General features: G+C 35.4%; 1 protein-coding gene across 8 annotated transcripts in view; it reads right to left on the reverse strand.

Annotated features, from left to right (window-relative positions):
* The window catches only part of LOC109612178 (proteoglycan Cow), a 298610-nt gene that overhangs the window by 75522 nt on the left and 198598 nt on the right, over positions 1-24490 (reverse strand). For all 8 annotated transcript variants that reach the window (XM_059127027.1, XM_059127032.1, XM_059127034.1 and 5 more), the window contains exon 6: positions 1876-2024. In XM_059127027.1, the coding sequence (XP_058983010.1) occupies positions 1876-2024 (149 nt within the window). The remainder of the gene's footprint in view (positions 1-1875; positions 2025-24490) is intronic.

Raw genomic sequence — 24490 nt, forward strand, 5'->3', positions numbered from 1 at the left:
GATTTCAAATCGGAAGGAAATGTTGTGAAGGTGTCAAAAATGTGGCATTTTTAGTGAATGATTTTTACTCTGGCTGCACAAGGCTATAGATTTTCATTAAGTTCAAACCAAGGTCTTGTCTTTAGGGTCAGTCTCATATACCCTCACTCTTATAGTTTTTATACCCTACACCACAAAGTAGTAAGGGTATTACATCTTTGTGACTTTGTTTGTAACATGGGCAAGGAATCGAGTTTTTGATTAGTTTTGAGGATATTCATAGAATCACTTTCGGAGTCCATCCGTCCGTTCATGCATTCTTGTGGACAAAATGCATGTTGCATTTATTTATCATCTCAATTGATAAGATTTTACAAACAATATTTCTTTGGCCCAAGGACGAACCCTATTGATATTAGTGATTATCGGATCAGATTAAGATATAGCTCCCATATATCTTCAGCCGATTTCGGGTTAATTTTACACCAAATGGCCAACATCAGAATATTTGACATATCCGACAGAATTCATATAGTCCAGAAGCAAGTACATCAAATTTGGGGACAATCTGATCAGATATAGCTATAGCTCGCATATACAAGGTGAGATAAAAAAACTGCAACCAACTTCAGACTAATGTCATTCCTAAGCCACTCGTCCGACAGCTGTTATTCCAGTGACAGCTCATTATATTGTTTACAAGCGTACAAAAACATTTTGGCAAGAATTTTCCAGAAAAAAAGTTATTCGTGATGGAATTCAAGCGTGATAGTGTGATTTCTTTATATTTGGCTGGAAAACCACAAGCGGCTATCGTTAGAGCACTCCAGCATTTAAATGTGAATAGGCAATTTGTCTCTAGTACCGTCGCTCATTACCGTGATACTTGTAGCGTAGCCCGACGTTAAGGAAATAAATAGCAAAATTAGTAGAAATGGTTCGAAAAGTAAAGAAGCGACTTGATCGAAGCCCGCGTTGCAGTGCCCGAAAAATGGCTCGTGAGCTGAACAGATCGGGCAAAGCCATTGAAATTCCAAAAAGTGAAAGTACTTATACCGCAACAGAAAGAACATAGACTCAAAAGAGCTAAAGAGTTGCTTCGCTTGGCCGGAAGTGGTCAGCCAAAGGGGTCAGCTGAGGATGAGGTTTCTCGCTTCATTTTCGGCGCAAAATGACCACCAGAATCGCCGGATACCAATACCAATTGGACTATTGTGTCTGGAGTATTTTGGAAAGCAAGGTTGGCACTACCAAATACCAAAGTTTCGATCACCTCAAGCAAGCGCTTCGCCGGGAATGGGTCAAAATAAAGCAGAGCAACATTCGGGCAGCGTGTGACGGTTTTATGAAAAGATATGGCGTTTACCTTTTTGTTGCAGTTTTTGTATCTTACCCGGTATATATGTTGGCTCACTCGATCGGAACCTCCTCCATAAAGGGTCAACGCAAGGCAGAGGGCATTCATGTATTGGCAAACCGACAGATACATTTCAACTATTTTTATGGATTTCATATATTATAAAACAATTTAAACATCAGACCAAGCCTTTCCTGTTAACCCAATAAATTTCTTGCATTTCCTACGTGATTTACGTAAACCTATTACAGATACATCAAGTGGCATTCTTAAGTTCACAATAATTTCTCAATTCATTAGACACGATTCCACTTCATACTGTTACCGGCTATACCCGTTAAGATACTCTTCAGGGTGTTAATGGTATTATTGCTTAGAGTGATCTAAGTCTCTTAAGAGTGTGTCGTCATACCCACCCACTAACTTCCCCTCCATTCTAGCGGTGTTCTAAAACATCACGCTATTAGTATTTCCTGTAACATGGATACACATTGGACACACAGAACAACAAGGCAACGTTACTTCTATTCTCTACTTACCCTTGCACGGACAGAATCCTTTGCAGGCAATCCTTATGGATGTTGCATGTATGCAATTGTGATAATCCAATCTGCATAACGATGAATACGTTCTATTGTCGTTGCCACAAAGGAATGTGGGTTTTGCTACAGGACACGGTTTGCAATTGCTGTAGTATCCTCAACAAAAGCAGCAATCGTTCATTCGTTCGTACGTTTGTGTGTGTGTTAGTTAGTTGGATGGTTGGTTCATTCATTCATTTGCACAGCATTCATGACACATATCCGGAAGGTAAGAAGATATTAGAAACATTGGCACGAGAGCAGCGCCATCATCATCCAGGTATTTTGTTGAGGTTGACAGGGTTGACGGGTAGACAGATGGTTAGGTGGTTCGTTGCAGATTCCGAGAAGTAATTTTATTATCATGCAAAAAATGTGAGAAAGAGCAAAAGAGAACGAGAAGAAAAATAAATCATTAACTTAATTAGTTTTTGTTTTAATATTATTATTTTAATATAATTTCATTATGTGGTGTCATGGCGTCCGTTGTGGAATTTCTTATCATTTGCATGGATGCAAAGAAATTTCCAGAATTATAGAAACCACAATTCTATGAAGACATACAGATTTCGATTTCCTTAGAAAAATTGTGCTTCAAAAATCAAATATTGTAAGGTTTAAAATGATTATTTAGAGAAGCGTTTCTCTGTCTTTTTGCCAAAAGACAAATTCTGTCAGGTTAGTTTCACATTTTGTAAAAGTTATTATTTTTCTTCAAAACTATGACCTTTTGTGGTGGAGGTACCAAAAGGAGTTTACTGATATATATCATCTTCATTTTCTGGATCTTGTAATTGCAGAAAACATTATAATGTAGAAAAAGGGAATAATTTCATATTTTATAAATATTTTTGCTATGAAAATTTGTTCCCTTTGTGGGAGTGAAAATTAAAGCCGATCAATTTTGGTACCAGAAGGCGGGCTTATACAGGGTGAGATAAAAAAAACTGCAACCAACTTCTGACTGCTGCCATTTCTAAGCCACTCGTCCGACAGCTGTTAAAATTATTCCACTGACAGCTCATTATATTGTTTACAAGCGTATAAAAGCATTTTGGTGAGAATTTTCCAGAAAAAGAATTATACGTGATGGAATTCAAGCGTGAGAGTGTGACTTCTTTATATTTGGCTGAAAACCACAAGTGGCTATCTTTAGAGCACTGGTAGCGTAGTCCGACGTCAAGAAAGTGGACGGAAGAAAACAGCAACATCAGTAGAAATGGTTCGAAATGTAAGGAAGCGACTTGATCGAAACACGCGTCGCAGTGGCCGAAAAATGGCTCGTGAGCTGAACATATCGCAATATTCCATACCGTAAATATTAAAAAATGAGCTCGGGGTAATGCCACTGAAATTCCAAAAAGTGCAAGAACTACACCGCAATAGAAGGAAAATAGACTCAAAAGAGCTTAAGAGTTGCTTCGCTTGGCCGAAAGTGGTGAACTGCCGAATTTGGTTATCTCCGATGAGAAAACATTCTTTGTCCAGCTGTTTGTAAACAAACAAAATTATCGTATTTACTTGACACCTAAACTTCGGTTGGCCACCAAAACTAAAATCTAAACTTATTCTAAGATTTGATGCTTTCATTCAATAAAATTTAAAAAAAAGATGTAAAAATTATGGCTTTTGACTCCGATGCAGTTTTATTATTTTAGATTCGTTCCAACAGTTCGTGCTAGACCTTTTTGGTACTTTAAATGCACAATGAGTTCAGTTTGGCATTTTTTAATCAGAACTTTATAATTCGTACTAAATTTCTAGACTTTCAAGGTCTTGTATATTATTCAAGGTTTTCCTTTTACGGAAGAAACGATGAGAGAATGTTTACCTGTTTCACGAAAATGTATTTAAAATCTTTCATTATAATGTTTACCGATGAGGATATTAATAATTATTTCTACATCTTCATATGTAAACCCTGGAAACCAGCAGTATCCTTAATATTATTATTAATTATAGAAGGCATTTGCGAAACCACCACCAGATCTCAATACTACAAACGAACAGAGATCTCAATATCAAGGATCGGTATTTCATCCATTTCTCTTCGCCCAATACCTAACGTAGTACCACTTAGTACTTTTCGAACAACTATAGCACACATATCAAAAACCATTTCCATATCTAAACCACAGATATCAATAGTGACATCTATATTAATTAATTTGCTCCAATCCAAGATATCAACAGAGCCCAATCCTTCATACAATAGTAAATTTATTTCCAAATTTCAGGATTGCAGCTCTATCGCTTCGCTCAAATACAAATTGTACCAAATTTAGTACGAATTTCCACAACTTCCTACATACACCAATTCTACACTCTAACAGTAATCTTAATCCCAAATTTCAGGATTCCAGCTATAAATTGTACCAAATTTAGAACATACAAGTGCAAATTTCAAAACCAACTCCATATTCTAATCCTGCACTCCCACACTGAACTTAATTCCTAATTTCAGCATTCCAGCTCTATCGTTCGACCAACTCGAAACTGTACCAAACCACAAATACCAACATTTACTAATTTTCGTGCACATAAGTACAATTTTCGAAACCTACTTTCATATTTCAATTCTCTTCGCCGTCAATTTCGGCATTCCAGCTCCATCCGTTCCTCCAAATTAAAATTGTAACAAATTTAGTACTTCCAAAACTACCTCCTCACATCGACCCAACTCCTCAACCTTGAATCCCATTCCAAATTTTAAGTTTTTAGATTTTACCGTTTAATGATACGAAATGGTACTAGATACGGGTGAGATAAAAAACTGCAACAAAGTCAAACGCCATAATTTTTACATTTTTTTAATTTTATTGAATGAAAGCGACAAATGTCGGAAATAGCATCAAATTTTAGAATAAGTTTAGATTTGTTCGAATTGGTCACCTTTGGTACGAATTATGGACAATGAAACCGTCACTCGCTGCCCAAATGTTGCTCTGCGCTATTTTGGCCCATTCTCGCCGCAGCGCTTGCTTAAGGTTATCGACACTTTGGTATTTTGTAGCCCAACCTTGCTTTCCAAAATACTCCATACACAATAGTCCAACGGATTGGTATCCGGAGATTTTGGTGGCCATTGTGCGCTGGAGATGAAGCGAGGAACCTCATTTTGTAACCATTCTTGGGAGCGATGGTGCTGAGTCCTGTTACATTGTCCAAAATGTTTGCGTGCCCAAGGCTTTAATACACCCTCCAGAATATTTTCGCGATAATATTCGTCATTTATTCTGATGCCACTGTCGATTAATACAAGCGGATAGTGACCATCGGCTGTTATGGCGGCCCACCTCATCACCATGAGCGTCGCTTGAGTTCTGGTGGTCAACCGAAGGTGCACATTTTCAGCTGACCTCTTTGGTAAGTAAACACGATCATTTTGTTTGTTTACAAACTGCTGGACAATGAATGTTTTCTCATCAGAGAAAACCAAAATTCGGCAGTTCACCACTTTCGGCGAAGCGAAGCAATTCTTTAGCTCTTTTTAGTATATGTTCTTTCTGTTTGGAATTTCAATGGCTTCGCCCCGAGCTCACTTTTCAATATTGTTCAGCTCACGAGCCATTTTTGGCCATTGCGACGCGGATTTCGATCAAGTCGCTTCTTTATTTTTCGAACCATTTCTGCTGATGTTGCTGTTATCTTCCGTCCACTTCCTTGATGTCGGGCTACGCTACCAGTATGATGGTAACGAGCGAAGGTGCGAGACACAAAAGATTTATTCACATTTATTAATTTTAACAGCTCTCGGAATAATGGCTTAGAAGTGATAGCAGTCTGGAGTTGGTTGAGGATTTTTCATCTCACCTAGTTTCGTTCATTTCAGTACTTTTCGCAAATTTATAGTGCAAATTTGGTACACTTCATCAGTGTCCCCCGTTTCAAATTTAACAGTACTGGTTCGTCAAATACAAAGGACACCGTAGTTAGTACCTTTTAGGACTTTTCCTACCGTTCTTGTACGAAACCCAGCCCTAGCTGACACCTTCAGACCAAGAGTGACCCTCACCCAAAATTTCAAGATTCTTCCTTTTATTTGAATCTTTTTATCTAAATAAGACAATGCAGACCACAAAATAAGTTCTGTCAATGTTGAACATTTGTACGTTCGACGTATCGTGTGGTGAAAAATGTCAAAGATTTACGTCAAGTATTTAAATTTGAATACCCTGCACCATTTGGAACGAATTTGGCAATTCGCAAAAACAATAAAATCCGTTAAAAATTCTGTTAAAATCTTTAAAATACCGAATGTAGCTGTTACATTAGGGTCGACGACATGGACCTGCATGGGTAACTTTTGTAATAAACCATTATAATATTCAAATGCGAAATTTAAAATAAAAAAATCGGTGAATAATGCAGCTAAAATCGTCAAAATACCGAATATCGTGAGGTACCGTTTTATGGGGGCTATACGAAGACGTGAACAGGCACAGACAGTTTTCTGTTATAGATTGTAGTATCCATTACGAACTTCAAATTCCGGTGAATAATGACGCTAAAATCATCAAAATACCGAATTTTGGGAGGTACTGTTATATGGGGGCTATACGAAGTCGTAGACCTGCACAGACAATTTTCTGTCATAGGATGTAGTATTCACTACGAACATCAAATGCCAAATTTGAAAAAATTCCGGTGAATAATATCGCTAAAATCAACAAAGTACCGAATATCGGGAGGTAAAGTTATATGGGGGCTATACCAAAACGTGGACCTACATGGTCCATTTTTAATTCCAAAAGTCCTGCAAAGTGAAATATTATCAATCTACTTCAATTAGTTTGGAAGCTAGAGTAATTTCTACAGACGGACAAACTGACGGACAGACTTAATCGACATGGACTTTTATGCTGATCAAGAATATATATACTTTGTGGGGTTTAAAATGTATATTTCTAGGTGTTACAAACGGAATGACAAACTTAATGTACCCTCCATAATTTGATGGAGGGTATAAAAATTAAGAAACGTAATAACTTGATCGAATAACAAATGAAATTCTCGAATTGCAATTAATATGAAATATTCAAAGTGCAATTCAAATACTTCAAAATGCATCTGTTGAATAGCTCTGTTACTTATTGATGAAATTAATTTGATTTTTATAATTCGCCAAAGTATTAAACAAATATGGAATGCGAATTAATTTGTCTGATTAACAAATTAATTGATAATGATTAATATTTTGTTCGTAAAGTTCTTTGTATAAAATAAATATGTATTGAACATAAATAAAAATAATAATATGACGAATATATTGATAGTTAAATAAGTTACAGTGTTTAAAATGTTCCAAAAAAAAAATCATCCAGCAAAAATTCCAAAAATAATGATTGTTCTAACCAATTTTTATCAATCGTTACCAATACACATCACAAGAAATATGACGTCACCAGAATATGAAGTTGGTATTTGACGACTATAAGTTTAGAATCAACTTTTCTACATTTTTCTATTGTCCACTGCTGGTATTGTCCGAGCTCAATACAAGCAGCGGCTAAAATCTACTGTTAATTCAGAAGATAGTTTGTTTACATTATCTGATATTGGGTTATCCGTCGCATACAGTTTCTACCTTGTTTCTGAGAAGCTTTTATACTTTGCTAGCATAATTTCATAGGAATAAAATTTTTCCTAGGAAAAAAAATGTTACCTAGTGTACATTTTTCCTTTTGTGCCTTCTTTCACCTGCATAAATCAGTGAATCATTTGAAATTTATGTGAATAATTTTTATCAGCAGCGTCATCATCATCGTCTCGTTATTGCATTACAATTGAGTGGTGATGTCGATGGGCCAGTTGCCGGTGCTCATTCATTCGTTTAGTAATTCATTCGGTAATTAAATCTGTTCCATGTCGAAAACTCATTCATGCATTTCAAATTGAATTTTCCCAACAATATCAGTTTGTTTTTGCAGCTAACAAAATGCGTTCATTTCAACGAATATATTAAATTCAACTAAGCGTTTGTTACAATGCATTCGGTGGTTTGTTTTGGCATGAGCGTCACCGTCGCGATGGTGTGAAAGGGGAACGAAAAGCACTAAAATTTACAACATGGCACAGCAGTGTTATTGAGGGACCGGAAAGATCTTAAATATTACATTTTTGGTACTAATTGTGTGGAAAGGTGAGACAAAGTGAAGTTTTCGCTATTTAAGCCACGAAATTGCAGATTATCGGAATTAACATAGAACTTTAGCATAAGTCATGTTTATACTGGGTGAGACAAAAAAAAAAAAAAAAAAAAAAAAAAAAACTGCGACAAGGTCAAACGCCATAATTTTTGCATTTTTTTTACATTTTATTGAAAGAAAGCAAAAATTTCGAAAATAGCATCACATTTTATAATAAGTTTAGATTTGTTCGACTTGGTCACCTTTGGCACGAATTATGGCCTTCAAACGGCCAATGAATCCATTACACGCTGCCCGAATGTTGCTCTGCGGTATTTTGGCCCATTACCGGCGAAAAGCTTGCTTGAGGTAATCGACTCTTTGGTATTTTTAAGTGCCCACCTTGCTTTCCAAAATACTCCAGACACAATAGTCCATCTGGTATCCGGATGTTTTGGTGGCCATTGTGTGCTGAAAATTAAGCGAGGAATCTCATTTTGTGACAATTCGAACAAATCTAAACTTATTCTAAAATTTGATGCTATGTCCGACATTTTTGCTTTCATTCAAAAAAATTTAAAAACCAGATAGCCTTAAAGTCGGACGGGGCCGACTTTATGATACCCTATACCACGTTGCTAATTTAGTAGAGCTCCTCATAGCAATTCAAATCTTTTATGGGAGAATTCAATCACACTGAGATTATAATTTAAAGTTGAAAGGACTAAATATGCCGAAGAATTTGTATCTTTTAGATTCGGACTTGTATTGCCCATTTGGTGCACAATTAATTTGAAATCGTATAAAGATATATATGGGAGCTATATCCAAATCGGAACCGATCTCAATAAAATTTGGCAAAGATATTTCTGAGCTGTATTTGATATATTTCCCTTAATATTGTTGTTACGGAGTGCATATTACGGCTGAGGGTAACAAATATAATATAATATAACAATATATATGGAGCTACAGCTATATCTGAACATATCTTCGCCAAATTTAACATACTAGCTTCTAGACTCAATTCGGTCTTAAGTACCAAATTCCATTCCATTTGGGCAAATATTAGACATTTGGTGCACAATAAAATGTAAATCGGACGAAGTTATATATGGGAGCTATATCCAAATCTGAACCGAACTCGATAAAGGTTAGCAAAGGTATTTCTGAGCTGTATTTGATACATTTCCCCAAATATTGTTGTTAAAGAGTGCATATTACAGCTGCGGGGGACAAAAATAACAAATCGGATGAGCAATGTATATGGGAGCTATATCTAAATGTTTACCGATTATCTCCAATTTCAATAGGGTTCGTCCTTGGGCCAACAAATGATTTGTGCAAAATTTCATCTGGATCGGGCAATAAATGCGAACTGTACCTTGTTTACAAAAATACATGGACAGACGGACGGACATGCATAAATCGACTCAGAATGTGATTCTATGCAGATCATCAAAAGGAACTATGAGTCTATCTTATTTCCTTTTGCCTGTTACAAACAAATGCACTAAGACATAATACCCTGACCACCTTGTGGTTTAGGGTATAATTATGGCGTTTGACTTTGTTCCTGTTTTTTTATCTCACCCTGTATATTGTAGATTAATACATTTTTAATAGTTCCTAACAATCTAAAATTGTGAATTCCGATATCTTGAATGATTCGTTCATTTGACCCAATAAGGTTTTAAAAGTAAAAAAACTTTACAGCTAATTATGCTGATGCTGTCCATTGCTTGATTGTATTCATCATTTTTTAAAACTGGAGTAATTTTAAGATGCGACCACTTCCATAAAATTACCCTATTCTTTCCGCATGCAAAACAGACAAAAAAATTTCAAATATGTGGTTTCATTTTCATTTATTTTATTATAAAAATAAATACCAGAGCAATCAATGTCTTCTTAGCTACGAAACTCTACAGTCAGTCAGTATTGTGACTTCGTATGGAGAACTGAGATTTAATCAACCATAAAAATTGAACAACATTCTCGCATTTACGGAAGTGTCCATCGTTGATTGGCAATACTGGGAATTGATAGGTGTGTTTATGTTGATTTACTTCAATGTTCTATTTTTATTTTTCATCAATCCTATAAGGCTGCCACAATTTTCAATAGAACAACTATTATTCTAAAGTAATTGAATTAATAGCCTTACATGCTAATAGGCACATAATTGATTGTGGGATGATTGCAGCGATTACTAAAATAGCGAAAATCCGCAATACAAGAAGATAAATGTTTCGATTCATTGATATTGTCGATTTAATTTAAATTACCATTGTCACAATCAATTGAGAAGATTTAAAGGTAGATTAATATGTGGAGCAGAGCGAATGCCATTATATTAACCTGTATTGTAAAGTATGTGACTATTGAATTTGGAAATTGCTTAATTCTCTGCAATAAAATCAGGAAGTGATTCTTGTGTTCAATGTAAATTACATACACTCCGAAGTGTGGATACAAGTATTGGTATTACAAATTGATTTCCGGTCAATATTGTCAAAATCAAAATTGTTTTATGTGTTTGTTTTCTCTTTCGAGACGAGCTTAATGATTTGAAATTTGCAGTGAAAATGAAAGCCAGATAGACACTATCACACACTCACCACTATGCGACGCGTTTCGCCGTTGGTTAAGCGGCTCATCAGGCATTGTAAGCAATGTAGTTGTTGTGGACAAAAAATCCATCACTACAAAAACAAAACTTTGCTGTGAAAAAGATCTGCCAATAGAACTTGAGTCGAACGTGGAGAGTTTCTAGTGTATAATTCGCATATGCTAATTTGCAATAAGTTCGAAATATATACTACTTTCCAGAGAACGGCCCTTGTAAGCCATCATCCACACCAAATATGCCTGATGAGCCGCTTAACCAACGGCGAAACGCGTCGCATAGTGGTGAGTGTGTGATAGTGTCTATCTGGCTTTCCTTTTCTCTGCAAATTTCAGATCATTAAGCTCGTCTCGAAAGAGAAAACAAACACATAAATCATAAAACATATGATCTTCGCCTTAACAAGGCAAAACTCAAAAATTGTTTTAATTAACAAGTAAGCAAAGGCTATAGGCGTGCGGGGTGGAGGATTTCGCTTTTGATATTATGTCACGGAGCACTGCTTAGCATTTTGACCAGGGACATTTGTCCATTTTACAGCTAAATATAATCCAATGGTCATCCAAAATGCTAGAATTCTTCATTGTCCTTAACTCTCTTCTCAGGCGAGTCGATTGGCTTCATGTGTGTGATCAGGAAATTTTTTCTGTGTTTGGTTCATATTTTGCGATCATCTCCAAAAGCAAGAGGCCCCTCTTAGACTTATCTATATGATTTGCTTGTCTACGATATTTGGCTATATTCGTCAACGAAATCAGCATAAAAAGCCAGAAGTTCGCCTTTTGTGTATTTTGGATATCGCCTGTAAGTTATATTCAGCAATTCGATAGAATGGAAATATTGATATTTTTCACAAAAAAAGTAGTGGTCAATTCTACCCGCTGTCTTAAACTCTAACTTCATGCGAGATTCCGTGTCCTTTGGTTTCTATTTGTTACCTTTATAACGGCTGCAACATCAGAAACTTTTTTATATATTGGTCGATTTCAACCCCTAAATATATTGCGGACATCTTTGAAAACAATATGACTAGCCCTTTTGAACCTAAACCTACCCTTTCGTGAAGATCGGACGATAATAGCAATTTGTATATAATAACCACAACCTGTGTTGCAAGCTGAAAAAATATTACAAAATATACACTACAATATTATGGGTCAAAAAAATCGCATGCGATGAAAAAAATAAAAAAATAAATAAATGTCACAAAATACTACAAAATCTATATTAACATCATTATTGGCGTCTTTTTATGTGATTTTTTTTGAATTTTATTATTTTATGCCAAGAGGGCATTCTGAATTGACATTGTCAAAATCGGTCCAGCCATTCTTGAGATATAAGCATTCTAGCTAACATCCCCTTCCTTCGTATATAAACATTGAATATATTTCGCTATATATCCAATATATTTACTAACGGCATCTACGTAATGGTCAGAATTGACCTGTTTGTCTATTTGTGATTTGTGAGAAATGGACTTTTAGTTAACACAAATGTTATGGTCTATTTCACCCATAAACCAGTAAGGAAAGCTCAAAAGTCGGGCGGGGCCGACTATATGATACCCTACACCACTATGCATATTTAGTAGAGCTCTCGTCAAAAGGTTTATACAGGGCATTTCAGAGCTCTATGAGATATTTGGTAGAAAATCAAAATCTATCTAATTCTATAGTGCATTTTACGAACTATAGCTATCTCTGAACCGGGTTTCTCCAAATTTTACGTATTAGCTTCTAGACTGGTGATTTGGGCTGATATAGACCATTTAGTGCACATTTAACCCGAAATCGGATGAAGATATATATGAGAGCTATATCCAAATCTGAACCGATTTCGATAAAATTTAAAACAGCTATTCCTGTGCTCCATCTAATACCTGGTACCAAATATCACGGTTGTGGAGTGAATATTACGAATGTATGGGACTAAAACTCTAAATCGGATGAAACATATATATGGTTGCTATATCTATATCTGAACCGATTTTCACTAAATTTGATATACTTGCTTCTAGGCTGAATTTGGTCCGATGTACTAAAATTCAGTCCATTTGGACATATATCGGCCATTTGGTGCACAATTAACCCGAAATCGGATGAAGATATGTATGGGAGCTATATCCAAATCTGAACCGATTTCGATAAAATTACAAACAGCTATTTCTGGGCTGTAAATTGTGTGCCAAAATTCAGGTAATTTGGGCTGATATTGACCATTTAGTGCACATTTAACCCGAAATCGGATGAAGATATATATGGGAGCTATAGCTGTTTCTGAACCGATTTTCTCCAAATTTGTTGTATTTGCTTTAGGGCTAATCTCGGTCACATGTGCCAAAATTCTGGCCATTTGGGCTGATATTGGCCATTTGGTGGTCAATTAACCCGAAATCGGATGAAGATATATATGGGAGCTATATCCAAATCTGAACCGATTTCGATAAAATTTAAAACAGCTATTTCCGTGCTCCATCTAATAGCTGGTACCAAATATCACGGTTGTGGAGTGCATAGTAGGAATGTGAGGGACTTAAAGATCAAATCGGATGAAAGATATATATGGGAGCTATAGCTATATCTGAACCGATTTTCTCCAAATTTGATATACTTGCTTCTAGGCCGAACTCGGTTGGGTGTGCCAAAATTCTGGTAATTTGGAGTGATAGTGGACATTTGGTGCACATTTAACCCGAAATCGGATGAAGATATATATGGGAGCTATATCTAAATTTGATCCGATTCTCACCAATTTCAATAGGGTTCGTCCTTGGGCCAAAAAAATATTGTTTGGAAAATTTCATCTCAATCGGATAATAAATGCGACCTGCATTTTGTTCACAAGAATACATGGACAGACGGACTGACATGCATAAATCGACTCAGAAAGTGATTCTATGAAGGTTCTCAAAAGTAACTATGGGTCTATCTCGTTTCCTTCTCCATGCTACAAACAAATGCACAAAGACATAATACCCTTACCACTATGTGGTGTAGGGTATAAAAATGGAAGGCTAACTTCCATAAATATCATGCGATCATCTCCAAAAACAATAGGGTTCTATTCTGACCCTATCCCTACCTTCATTTTCAATTTCGTGATGGTCGGGCCATAATTGCGGTCTGTAGCGTGATTACAAATTAACATGGACAGACGGACGGACGGACATACAAAGACAGATCGACTAAGCTCGGCGAGATAGGAAGATAAATATATACTTTCCTACGTGGGAAACCAACATTTCGATGTGTTATATAATATTTGGCCTAATCAAACTTATAATACCCCCAAAACATAGTGTTGTAGGGTATAAAAAAGCTATACTTCTCATTGTACAAATATATAGAATCTTAACTTAAAATTGTGGGACCCTTCCTTAAAACCCTTATTTCACTACCGATACCTGTAATATGGTAATTTTGCAATAATACCCATAACATAAGAATAAAATGTTGTGTTGTAAATTTATATAACAATTCCTCGTATCTCTTTTCACCGCAATCTTCTCAGAAGATTTGTAACAAATTCGCTTAGCTATAATCCCCTAATGTATTTCTCTTTAGTTTAATATTCAACCTAGTGCAGAGATTTTTTTTTCATTTTTCCGGAAAAATCATGAATTTCATTTCAGCATAAATCATTGACAAATAAACGTTGACATGGAAAACAAAAGTCATGTGTATTGAAAACAAATAAACATTGATCTATGCTTAGTTTCATGGAATTGTATTTACCCTTCGTCAACACACTAGAGCTTGAAATTGAGGTACAAAAAAAGGAAAATACTGGTATATGCCAAAAATTATAGAAAAAATACGACTTTAATTCCAGAGAGCTTAAAAAACTGTATTTATATATAGATGGACATAAAAAAGTTCTTTGTATCAAAGAAAATACTCAGAATGTCTTCTATACTTAGAATTTCAAAAGCCTTCTAGCTTTAGAAAAGGTTATATTCTTAGAAGAAATTATAGACATATAGGAGCAATAGATAAGCTTCGGAAAGTATTCTAGCTTCAGAGAGCCATTAATCTGTAGGAGAGCTGCATAGGAAGAGAAGAGAGTTTTAAAAGAAATTATAGACTTCAAAATATATTTTATCTATAGAAGAGTTTTAGAAGGATTTATATAAAAGAGCCTCACAAGAGCATTAACCTATATGCAAAATTCAGAGGGCCATCAATCATCAATCAAAGAGCGTCAGAGTGTTTTCAGACCAAGGAGAGCTTAAGAGAAATGTATCTCCATAGAATAAATTTTGAAGTTCTTTTACCCATACATGGGCTTCAGAACCTCTCCTCTCTATCTTTAGAGGAGCTGACTTCTAGTTATAATAGCTCTGCATTGGCGTAGTTTTGTGGGTCAGGAAGTCTTTATTGTCTTTAGCGGTTTGGGCGGGTCGGTAAGTCAAGAATTTTTTTAGGCTTTCTGTCCTATGGGACAGAAATCTTTACGGGGAGGATTTAATATTTTTATATTTATAGGGCACCTGAAATATCAGCCATAAGAAGCCTCAGAGTCGTTGTAGTCAACATAAAGAGGCAGTAAGCCTTAGACGGCTCAGAGTATTAATAAGCCAACCAGGAAGCATTTAATGACGACATTTGTATGCATGGACTTTCTTTAATTTTCAATGGAAAACCATGGAGGCAGGGAATCTTTATACACGAACTCGACATCCAAAAATTGCTATGATGGTCTTATAGAACTCTGATAGTTAAGTAGTCACAATTTATAGTATCTGGATCGCGTGCATAAACTACCCTCGAAGGATCTATTATGACGCAGATCAGAGTATTTAATTGCGACCTTTAGAGACATGGATTTTTAATGGGAGATCTAGGGCCAAGGTGCTTTCTAGAGGCCTTTTGTGGCAGAATACTTTTCGGATGTCTGCTATGATGGTTTTAAAGAGCTCTGATACCTACGACTTACAAACTATAGTATCTGGATCACATGGATAAACTAGCTTCGGAGGTCTCTATAATAGAACAGCTGGCCTTGAAGGTCTCTGCTTTAGAGTAGCTGGGTAGACCTTTGCTATAGCTTAGCTTAGTAAGATTCTACTATAGAGTGGATAGTCTTAGGGCAAGTAGCTGACCTCGAAGGCCCCTGATATAGACTACCTAGAGGTACCGTTATATGGGGGGAGGACCTGCACAGATATTTTTTGTCTTAGGCTGTAGTACTCATTATGAACTTCAAATACCAAATTTGAAACAATTTCGGTGAATAATGTCGCTAAAATCATCAGAATACCAAATATCGGGGGGTACTGGAATATGGGGGCTATACCAAAACGTGGACCTACATGGTCCATTTTCAATACCAAACGTCCTGCAGACATAATATACATTTGAGTAAAATTCTATCAATCTACTTCATTTCGTTCGGATGCTAGAGTGATTTCCATAGACGGTCAGACTGACGGACATCGCTAAATCGATATAAATTTTTATGCTGATATACATAGTTTTGTGGAGTCTAAAATGTATATTTCGAGGTATCACAAACTTAATATACCCTCCATACTATTGTAGAGGGTATAACAATTGTAGGGTGTCAATGCAAATAAAACTTTTTTTCATATGTAAACCGTTAGGTCTCGATACCCGTGTGTTGCGGTTGATTTGTGAGTTTTCTGTTAGGGGTTATAGAACACAAATATCTAAGCCACTTGTATGACTTGTTCTCTTCCAACGGAAATGAATTGATTGATTTTATACAGACATACAAAAAATGCATATGTGTACACCGAATCAGAACAAACATATAACAATGTCATAGTACATTTACTTGTATGGAATTTTCAAAATAAAAAAATGGAATTGAACTGCAATAACAAGAGAGTCTCAGTGAGTTTTTCATGTCAAAAATATGGTTTGATTTACGGAAGTTGAGGTGTATTTGGGGTGGGTATTGGAAGGCAATAATGAAATAAAAACCATTCGAAAAAAGTTGTTACTATTACATCTTTAAAAACAAAATCAATAAAACTTTATATAGGGGTAAATCTGCACGTTTTTGGAAATATTTTCTTAATTTCTGTGAAAGTTATGAGTTTGAATCAAGAGTTCTTTAATACAGGGTGAGATGAAAAAACTGCAACCAACTTCAGACTGCTGATAGAGTGATTTCTTTATATTTGGCTTGAAAACCACAAGTGGCTATCGTTAGAGCACTCCAGCATTTAAATGTGAATAAATCTTTTGCGTATAGTACCATCGGTCATTACCGTGATACTGGTAGCGTAGAGTGGACGGAAGAAAACAACAACATCAGCAGAAATGGTTCGAAAAGTAAAGAAGAGACTTGATCGAAACCAGTGTCGCAGTAGCCGAAAAATTACTTGTGAGCTGAACATATCGCGCTTTGCCGGGAATGGGCCAAAATACCGCAGAGCAACATTCGGGCAGCGTGTGACGGTTTCATTGGCCGTTTGAAGGCCATAATTCGTGCCAAAGGTGACCAATTCGAACAAATCTAAACTTATTCTAAAATTTCCGATATTTATTCTATTTCCGACATTTTTTGCTTTCATTCAATAAAAATTAAAAAAATGTGAAAATTATGGCGTTTGACTTTGTTGCAGTTTTTTTATCTCACCCTGTATACGTTTATACAAATCATCTGTCCCTGAGCATTACTTTAAGGAGCTCCACACGTTTTGGACGCACTAATTGGCAATGACCTCCTAGCCCAGTAAAACTGTAAGTTACAACTCAATATAACTGCAAATCACTCCTTATGCTGTGTAGATATGAGCAGAAAATTTGACAAATACTACATGCGGAAGTTCTGATGGTTCTGATATGTATTCACACTATCAAATGAAAATGCACATACATACACACCCTCATAGACGAAAAAGTTAATTTGTATTCCAATCATGTGTCGTCAAGCCAAATAATTCTCAGATCTCACTTTATTTTATTGTTGAGAAACCTGAGTTACCGCGTCTTCCTGATGACTTTTGTGTGCCAGGGAATATGAATTCGTGTTACTTGGGTTACCTGGGGGAGTGTATTGAAATACTAGACTGTATTTACAAAAAGAAAAATAAATAAATAAAAACTTTTGTGGAAGTTGTTAATTTTTCAAAAAGAATGTGATTTTTATGTTTTAACTGAAAACAATGAAACAAGAGGATACAAGGTTGTCAGGACTTATTGTATCTGTATGTGGAGAACGAAGATTTTTCGATTCCAAAATGGTCACAAAAATCAACAAAGTAAATTGGACTTTCAATGTTTAAAAGTATTTTTATATGTGAGATGATATCCATTAAAATAACAACGACGCCCATATTCGTACACATATGTACACGTTTCTTAAACTTTGTAATCCTTCAGAGAACGAGACAATATTCCAATAATTCACAGGTGTAGGAACACCCACATGTTATTGTCTGCGACACACAGTGATTTAGATTCGTTTTTATGATCAAAATTCTTTGATCTTAAATTGATGAGAACATTTTAGAAAATTTATCTTCGTTGGACAGATAATATCATAAGCTTTTCTTCAATGTTTATTTCATAAAAATTTATCAACTGATTCTATGTATACAGGGTGAGATGAAAAAACTGCAAACAACATCATAGTGATGTCATTGCTAAGCCACTCGTCCTACAGCTGTTAAAATTATTCCAGTGACAGCTCATTTTATTGTTTACAAGGATACAAAAGCATTTTGGTGAGAATTTTCCAGAAAAAAAGTTATTCGTGATGGAATTCAAGCCTGATAGTGTGATTACTTTATATTTGGCTGGAAAACCACAAGTGGCTATTGTTAGAGCACTCCTGCATTTAAATGTGAATAAATCTTGTGTGTCTCGTACCATAGCTCGTTACCGTGATACTGGTCGCGTAGCCCGACGTCAAGGAAGTGTACGGAAGAAAACAGCAACATCAGCAGAAATTGTTCGAAAAGTAAAGAAGCCGAAACCCGCGTCGCAGTGGCCGAAAAAATGCTCGTGAGCTGAACATATCGTAATATTCCATTCGGCAAACATTGAAAAATGAGCTCGAGGTAAAGCTATTAAAATTCCAAAAAGTGCAAGAACTTAAACCGCAACAGAAAGAAAATACACCCAAAAGAGCTAAAGAGTTGCTTCGTATGGGCCGCCATAACAGGCGATGGTCGCTCTTCGCTCGTATTAATCGACCGTGGCATCAGAATAAATGCCTAATACTATCGCGAAAATATTCTGGGGGTGTTTTAAAGCCTTGGGCACGCAAACATTTTGGCCGCAGACCTTGGACATTCCAACAGGACTCAGCACTATCGCACTCGGCACGCACCACCCAAGAATGGTTAAAAAATGAGGTTCCTCGTTTCATTTGCAGCGCACAATGGCCCCAAAATCTCCGGATACCAATCCGTTGGTCTATTGTGTCTGGGGTATATTAGAAAGCAAGGTTGGCATTAAAAAATACCAAAGTGTCGATCACCTCAAGCAAGTGCTTCACCGGGAATGGACCAAAATACCGCAGACCAACATTCGGGCTGCGTGTTACGGTTTCATTGGCAGTTTGAAGGCCATAATTCGTGCCAAAGGTGACCAATTCGAACAAATCTAAACTTATTCTAAAATTTTATGCTATTTTTGCGTTTGACTTTGTTGCAGTTTTTTTATTTACCCCCTGTATATGGGAGCTATATCTAAGTTTTAATCGATTATCTCTAATTTCAATAAGGTCCGTCTTTGGATCAAACGAATTACTTATGCAAAATTTCGCCTGGATCGGGCAATAAATGTTACCTGTACTCTGTTTCTAAAAAAAATGGGCGGGTAGAGGGACGGACATGCATAAATCGGGTCAGAATGTGATTCTAGGACTATGATTCTATCAAAAAGAACTATGGGTCTATCCTGTTTCCTTTTGCTGTTACAAATAAATGCACAAAGACATAATATCGTTAAAAAGAAAATTGTTAAATTCGTTCATTCTTGCGTTGATTTGAAAGCTTAGGGATTCGATTCGGGAGTTATAGACAAACTATAATTTTTTTGACGCGGAAGTTTCACTTTTTTAAACCCCCAAATCCCCGACCCATATAGCTAGCATTTCCAAAATGCTACAATATGTATAATAATCTTTCCTGAATCCAGGGATATTAGTCGTGTTACCATTGCTTTTATCAAAAATTAAATTAGACCGAGGGCTAAAAATCACGGTTCTGGGGTATGTCCAACATTGGCTTTCGACAGGGGTTTTGGGTTGTCTAAAATCGATAAAAGGCTTAGGACGTCGTATAGAATTTTCTACTCTGGGACATTTCCAACACTAGCTACGTTCATTTCAATGAATTGAGAAAAATCAGGTTAATTCAAAAACGTTTATCTCTCGATTCAGAAAGATAACGCCTCGAAACTCATAATTTAGGTTTGCCATTGCCATTTATTATTTAGCATATTTGTGGACCCCCATAATTGACTTTCTATAAACTTTTTGGCGGTTTTATACAAAAATCCGGATGGGTTGTTTTGCCATCACTCCACCCCCTGGGTATGTTTTCATGATGACATCTATATCCATAATGGTCTTTCGGGTCAAATATCCGGGTTTCTTAAAATTTGCTTAAAAATATTTTCTTCTAAAAGTTGTTTTCAAACCATTGAAACTTCACCATTGGAAATTTTTCAATTAAAAAAAGAAATTCCGCAAAATAATGTAATCAAAATACCGAAGATACGTAGGTAGGTAGGTACCGCTATATGGAGGCTATATGAAGGCCTGGATCTGTATATCCAGTTTTCTGTCATAGTCTAAAGTACCCATTGGGAAAATAAAATACCAAATAAATACGAAAATAAAATACGAAATTACAAACAACTTCGATGAATACTGAAAATACTGAATGTAGGCTATACGAAGACGTAGACCTGCATAAACAATTTTCTGTCACATGTTAGCTACTTGGAGACCTGGATTTGACTACCCAATTTTCTCTTTAATGGTGTAGTATCCATTAGGAACTTCAAATACGAATCTTGAAACAGATCCGGTGAAAAAAATCCACTAAAAGGCTACACAAAGACCTAGACCTGCATATCCAATTTTCTGCCATAGGATGTAGTACCTATAAGGAATCTAAAATTCGAAATTTGAAACATTTTCGGATGAAAAGTGTGACACAAATTATCAAAATACCGAATATAGGGAGGTACAGTTATATGAGAACTATACCAAATGTTAGACCTACATAGTTCTATGCAAGGATGTTTCTTACTAAATAGGAATACATGCTGCGGTTTAGCCCGAAAAACGATTCTTGAATCACTGTGCAATAGTCGCAAAAGTTTTAATACTTGTTTCGGTTTTATTTATTTATTCCACGAAAAATAAACTTTTGTATCTTCTTCATCAACATTGATATTATGTTCTTGCAATCCAGCAAAAGTAGAGAACAATAACATCATCAACATGAAAAACATACATATACGCACACACATACGGCATGGCGGCTTTGAAAACAATACACGAAAATACCAACACATCAAAGTCAACAACAACAATTACAATAACCAATGAAATGGCATTTGCCTAGCGACCTACCTTTATTCAAGTATTTTTTTTTCGGCTGAAATCTCGCTTTTGTACTCTTAGCTGGAATTTTGGGTAAATTTTGCTGATTGAACTGTTCCTTTTGCAATGTTTTATCTGTTTTTATTTTTATTTTTTGGATGCTGCTTGTTTTTACGGCATCAATACAATTACAACACGCACACAACGAAGCACGTAAGCCACAATCTTTGTCAAAATACAGACGTTGTTGTTAGACAACACGAAATTGTTTTTTTTCTTGCTTTCCTATTGAAAATTTTCTTTTGTTTTCTATGTCAATGACTTGACTTTGTTGTGAAAAATGAGTTTTACTTGTGAGGCCACCATAACTTTATTTAAAAAAGTTTTTGTTTTTGCATTGGGTTCTCTAAGTAAATTGACTTATATGTCAATGGCATACATGCTTCCACAATTAAAAAATAAAAAAAAAACTTTTTGTTTTTGGAAAATCAGACTTTCAATTTAATTACCCATCAGAGCGAAAAGTGTACACTGAAATATTAACAAAGTTAGGAAGTTTAAAAAATATTCAGGAGAACATTTTTTTGTGTTCTTTGAAATCTACTGTAAATTGGATTTATTGAAACAATAACTTTGTTATTAGATTTTGTTTCTAAGGATGACTTAATTGATGTGTATCTGTGATTTAATAGGGCTATGGCGTGGAAATACAAACGTGCATGAATTGTGGGTAGAGGCAAATGAAAATATTAAGTCGGCTTAAAGATTTAACCAATGCTACGAACATCAACTACCAAAATGTATGGTTCGTATTCCAATTTGTCATAAAACGTAATTCAGATAATGGTCTTTTTTAAGTGTTTAAATTGCCCTAGCTACATGACTTTAATTTAACTATCAAAAATAAGGTATCATAGGTTTTTAAATGATAGGGACTCAAAAAAGTATGTAAAATAGCAAAAATCTTTGTTGATTAAATTGTGTTCATGTGACTCTTCGGTCGCTATTTGCAACAACGAAAGGGGTCGCCATATTCAATATACCTATTTGTAACTTTGTACAGGCCTATATATTATTAATGGTACAATGAAATAAAGGCCAAAAATATATGTGGGATCTATATCCAAATCTGAACCGATTTCATTATAATTTAGCAAATTAATTTTCTGATCAAATTCCGTCACGCATTCCAAATTTCATTGGAATCGAACATACATATCGTGTTTGGTGCATCAAATAAACGAAATCGGTCTAAAATATATATGGAAGCTATAACCAAATCTGAACCGATTTCGATATAATTTCGCAAAAAAAAAAAAATTTTTGAGATAAATTCCATCACACATTCTAAATTTAATTGAAATGTGGCGTACACAGCGTATTTAATGCATCAAATACATGAAATTGACCGAGAATATATGGGATCTATATCCAAATCTGATTTCAATATAATTTTTATTTTATTTTATTTTTATTTTATTTTTTCCAAATTCCGTTATGTATTCCAAATTTTTAGACTGTATCTGTAATCAATCAATAGATATGTGCATATAAAATCTAAATTTTTGGGAGGTACCTCCGATTCTGATGCCATATCTCCAGTTCCAAGTTGAATTTAAAACAAGTAAAAAAACATTAAGTTCGGCCGGGCCAAACTTTTAATACCGGTTATGACCTACAAATACCAATTTTCAGACAAATCCGTGAAAAAATGTGGCATAAATCATCAAAATACCGAATATCATGAGGTACCGTTATATGGGGACTATACCAGAACGTGGACCGAGATATCTCATTTTCAATACCAACCATCCTAGACACAATACAAATTGCTCTGCTAAATTTTGGCGCTCTACGTCAAATAATGTGGGCTGTATCGTGATTTCAACAGACAGACAGACGGACAGACAGACGGACAGACAGACGGACATCGTTAAATCGACTTAGAATTTTATGCTGATTATGAATATATATACTTTATGGGGTCTACGACGAATATATAAGGATGTTACAAACGGAATGACAAAGTTAATATACCCTCCTTTCCAAGGTGCAGGGTATAAAAAAATATATAGCTTATGTATTTTCAGGCGATGTTGTAGTATACATGGAAATTTTCAGGGAAATCCGTTCAGCGGTTTTCGTGTCCATAAATTACAAACAAACAAACATACACACAATTTCTTCTTCTATAGATATAGATAAAAAATATTAAGTTCGGCCAGCGAGAACTTTTAATACCGACCACCATTAGAAATAATAATTGAAATAAAAATATCTGGATTCGAACGTTAATTTATTCTCAGTAGGCAGAACCCGCTAAAGGCTAAAATCAACAAAATACCGAATATCGGTGCTATAGGAAAACGTGGTCTTATATGTTCAATGTTCTGTCACCGGAATCGGAACCCATTACGAACTACAAATACAAAATGATAAAATACCGAATATGCTAAGTTACCATTATATGGGTGCTATAATAAAACGTGGACCTATATAGACAATGCTCAGCCACAAGAAGAAGAAGAACTCGTTACAAACTCTTAATATCAAATTTGAAGCGATTCTGAGCACACTGCACTGTGATTTCAACAGACAGATAGACATCGTTAAATAGTCTTAAAATTAAATAAAACATTTTATGCTAACCATGAATATATACTTTATGGTGTCTGCGGCGGATATTAAATCGTGTTCCAAACTGAATGACAAACTTAATATACCCACCTTTTCAAGGTGCAGGGTATAAAATCTAGTCCATTCGATTGTAAAACTTCGCTAGGAACTTTAAAATTCTAATAATTTTCCTCTGCGGCTACGTGGGATTTTTATAAAACCAGGACATATCATGTTTTATAGAGGTGATATACAATTGGAAATCACATTAGGACCATGATACTTGAAAACATGATTAGAATGTAAACACTACTTAAAACATGCGGAACGTGAACATGGTTGACGTTTTTATTTTGAAATAACAGCCGGTCCGGTGGCCGAAGCCTCCAAAATACAGCAAATATGTACTTTTAAGAAGGGTTAATATATTATACGAATTAAAAACTATATACAACTATAAAAAAATATATCAAATATTTTTTCTAGATTTCTCTAGATTTTTTCCTTTTTAAATTGGTGAGAAATGTCAGAATCAGTCCAGCGCGACAGGACTTATTTGCGAAAACTTATTTTGCTATATATTCGTTATATTGGATATCAGCATCAATGTAACGGTCACAAGTAACCTTTTAATATATTTTTTTGATTGTGATAGTGGAAAATG

The sequence above is a fragment of the Musca domestica genome, unplaced genomic scaffold, assembly GCF_030504385.1.
Source record: "Musca domestica strain aabys unplaced genomic scaffold, Musca_domestica.polishedcontigs.V.1.1 42, whole genome shotgun sequence".
Classification (NCBI taxonomy): Eukaryota; Metazoa; Arthropoda; class Insecta; order Diptera; family Muscidae; genus Musca; species Musca domestica.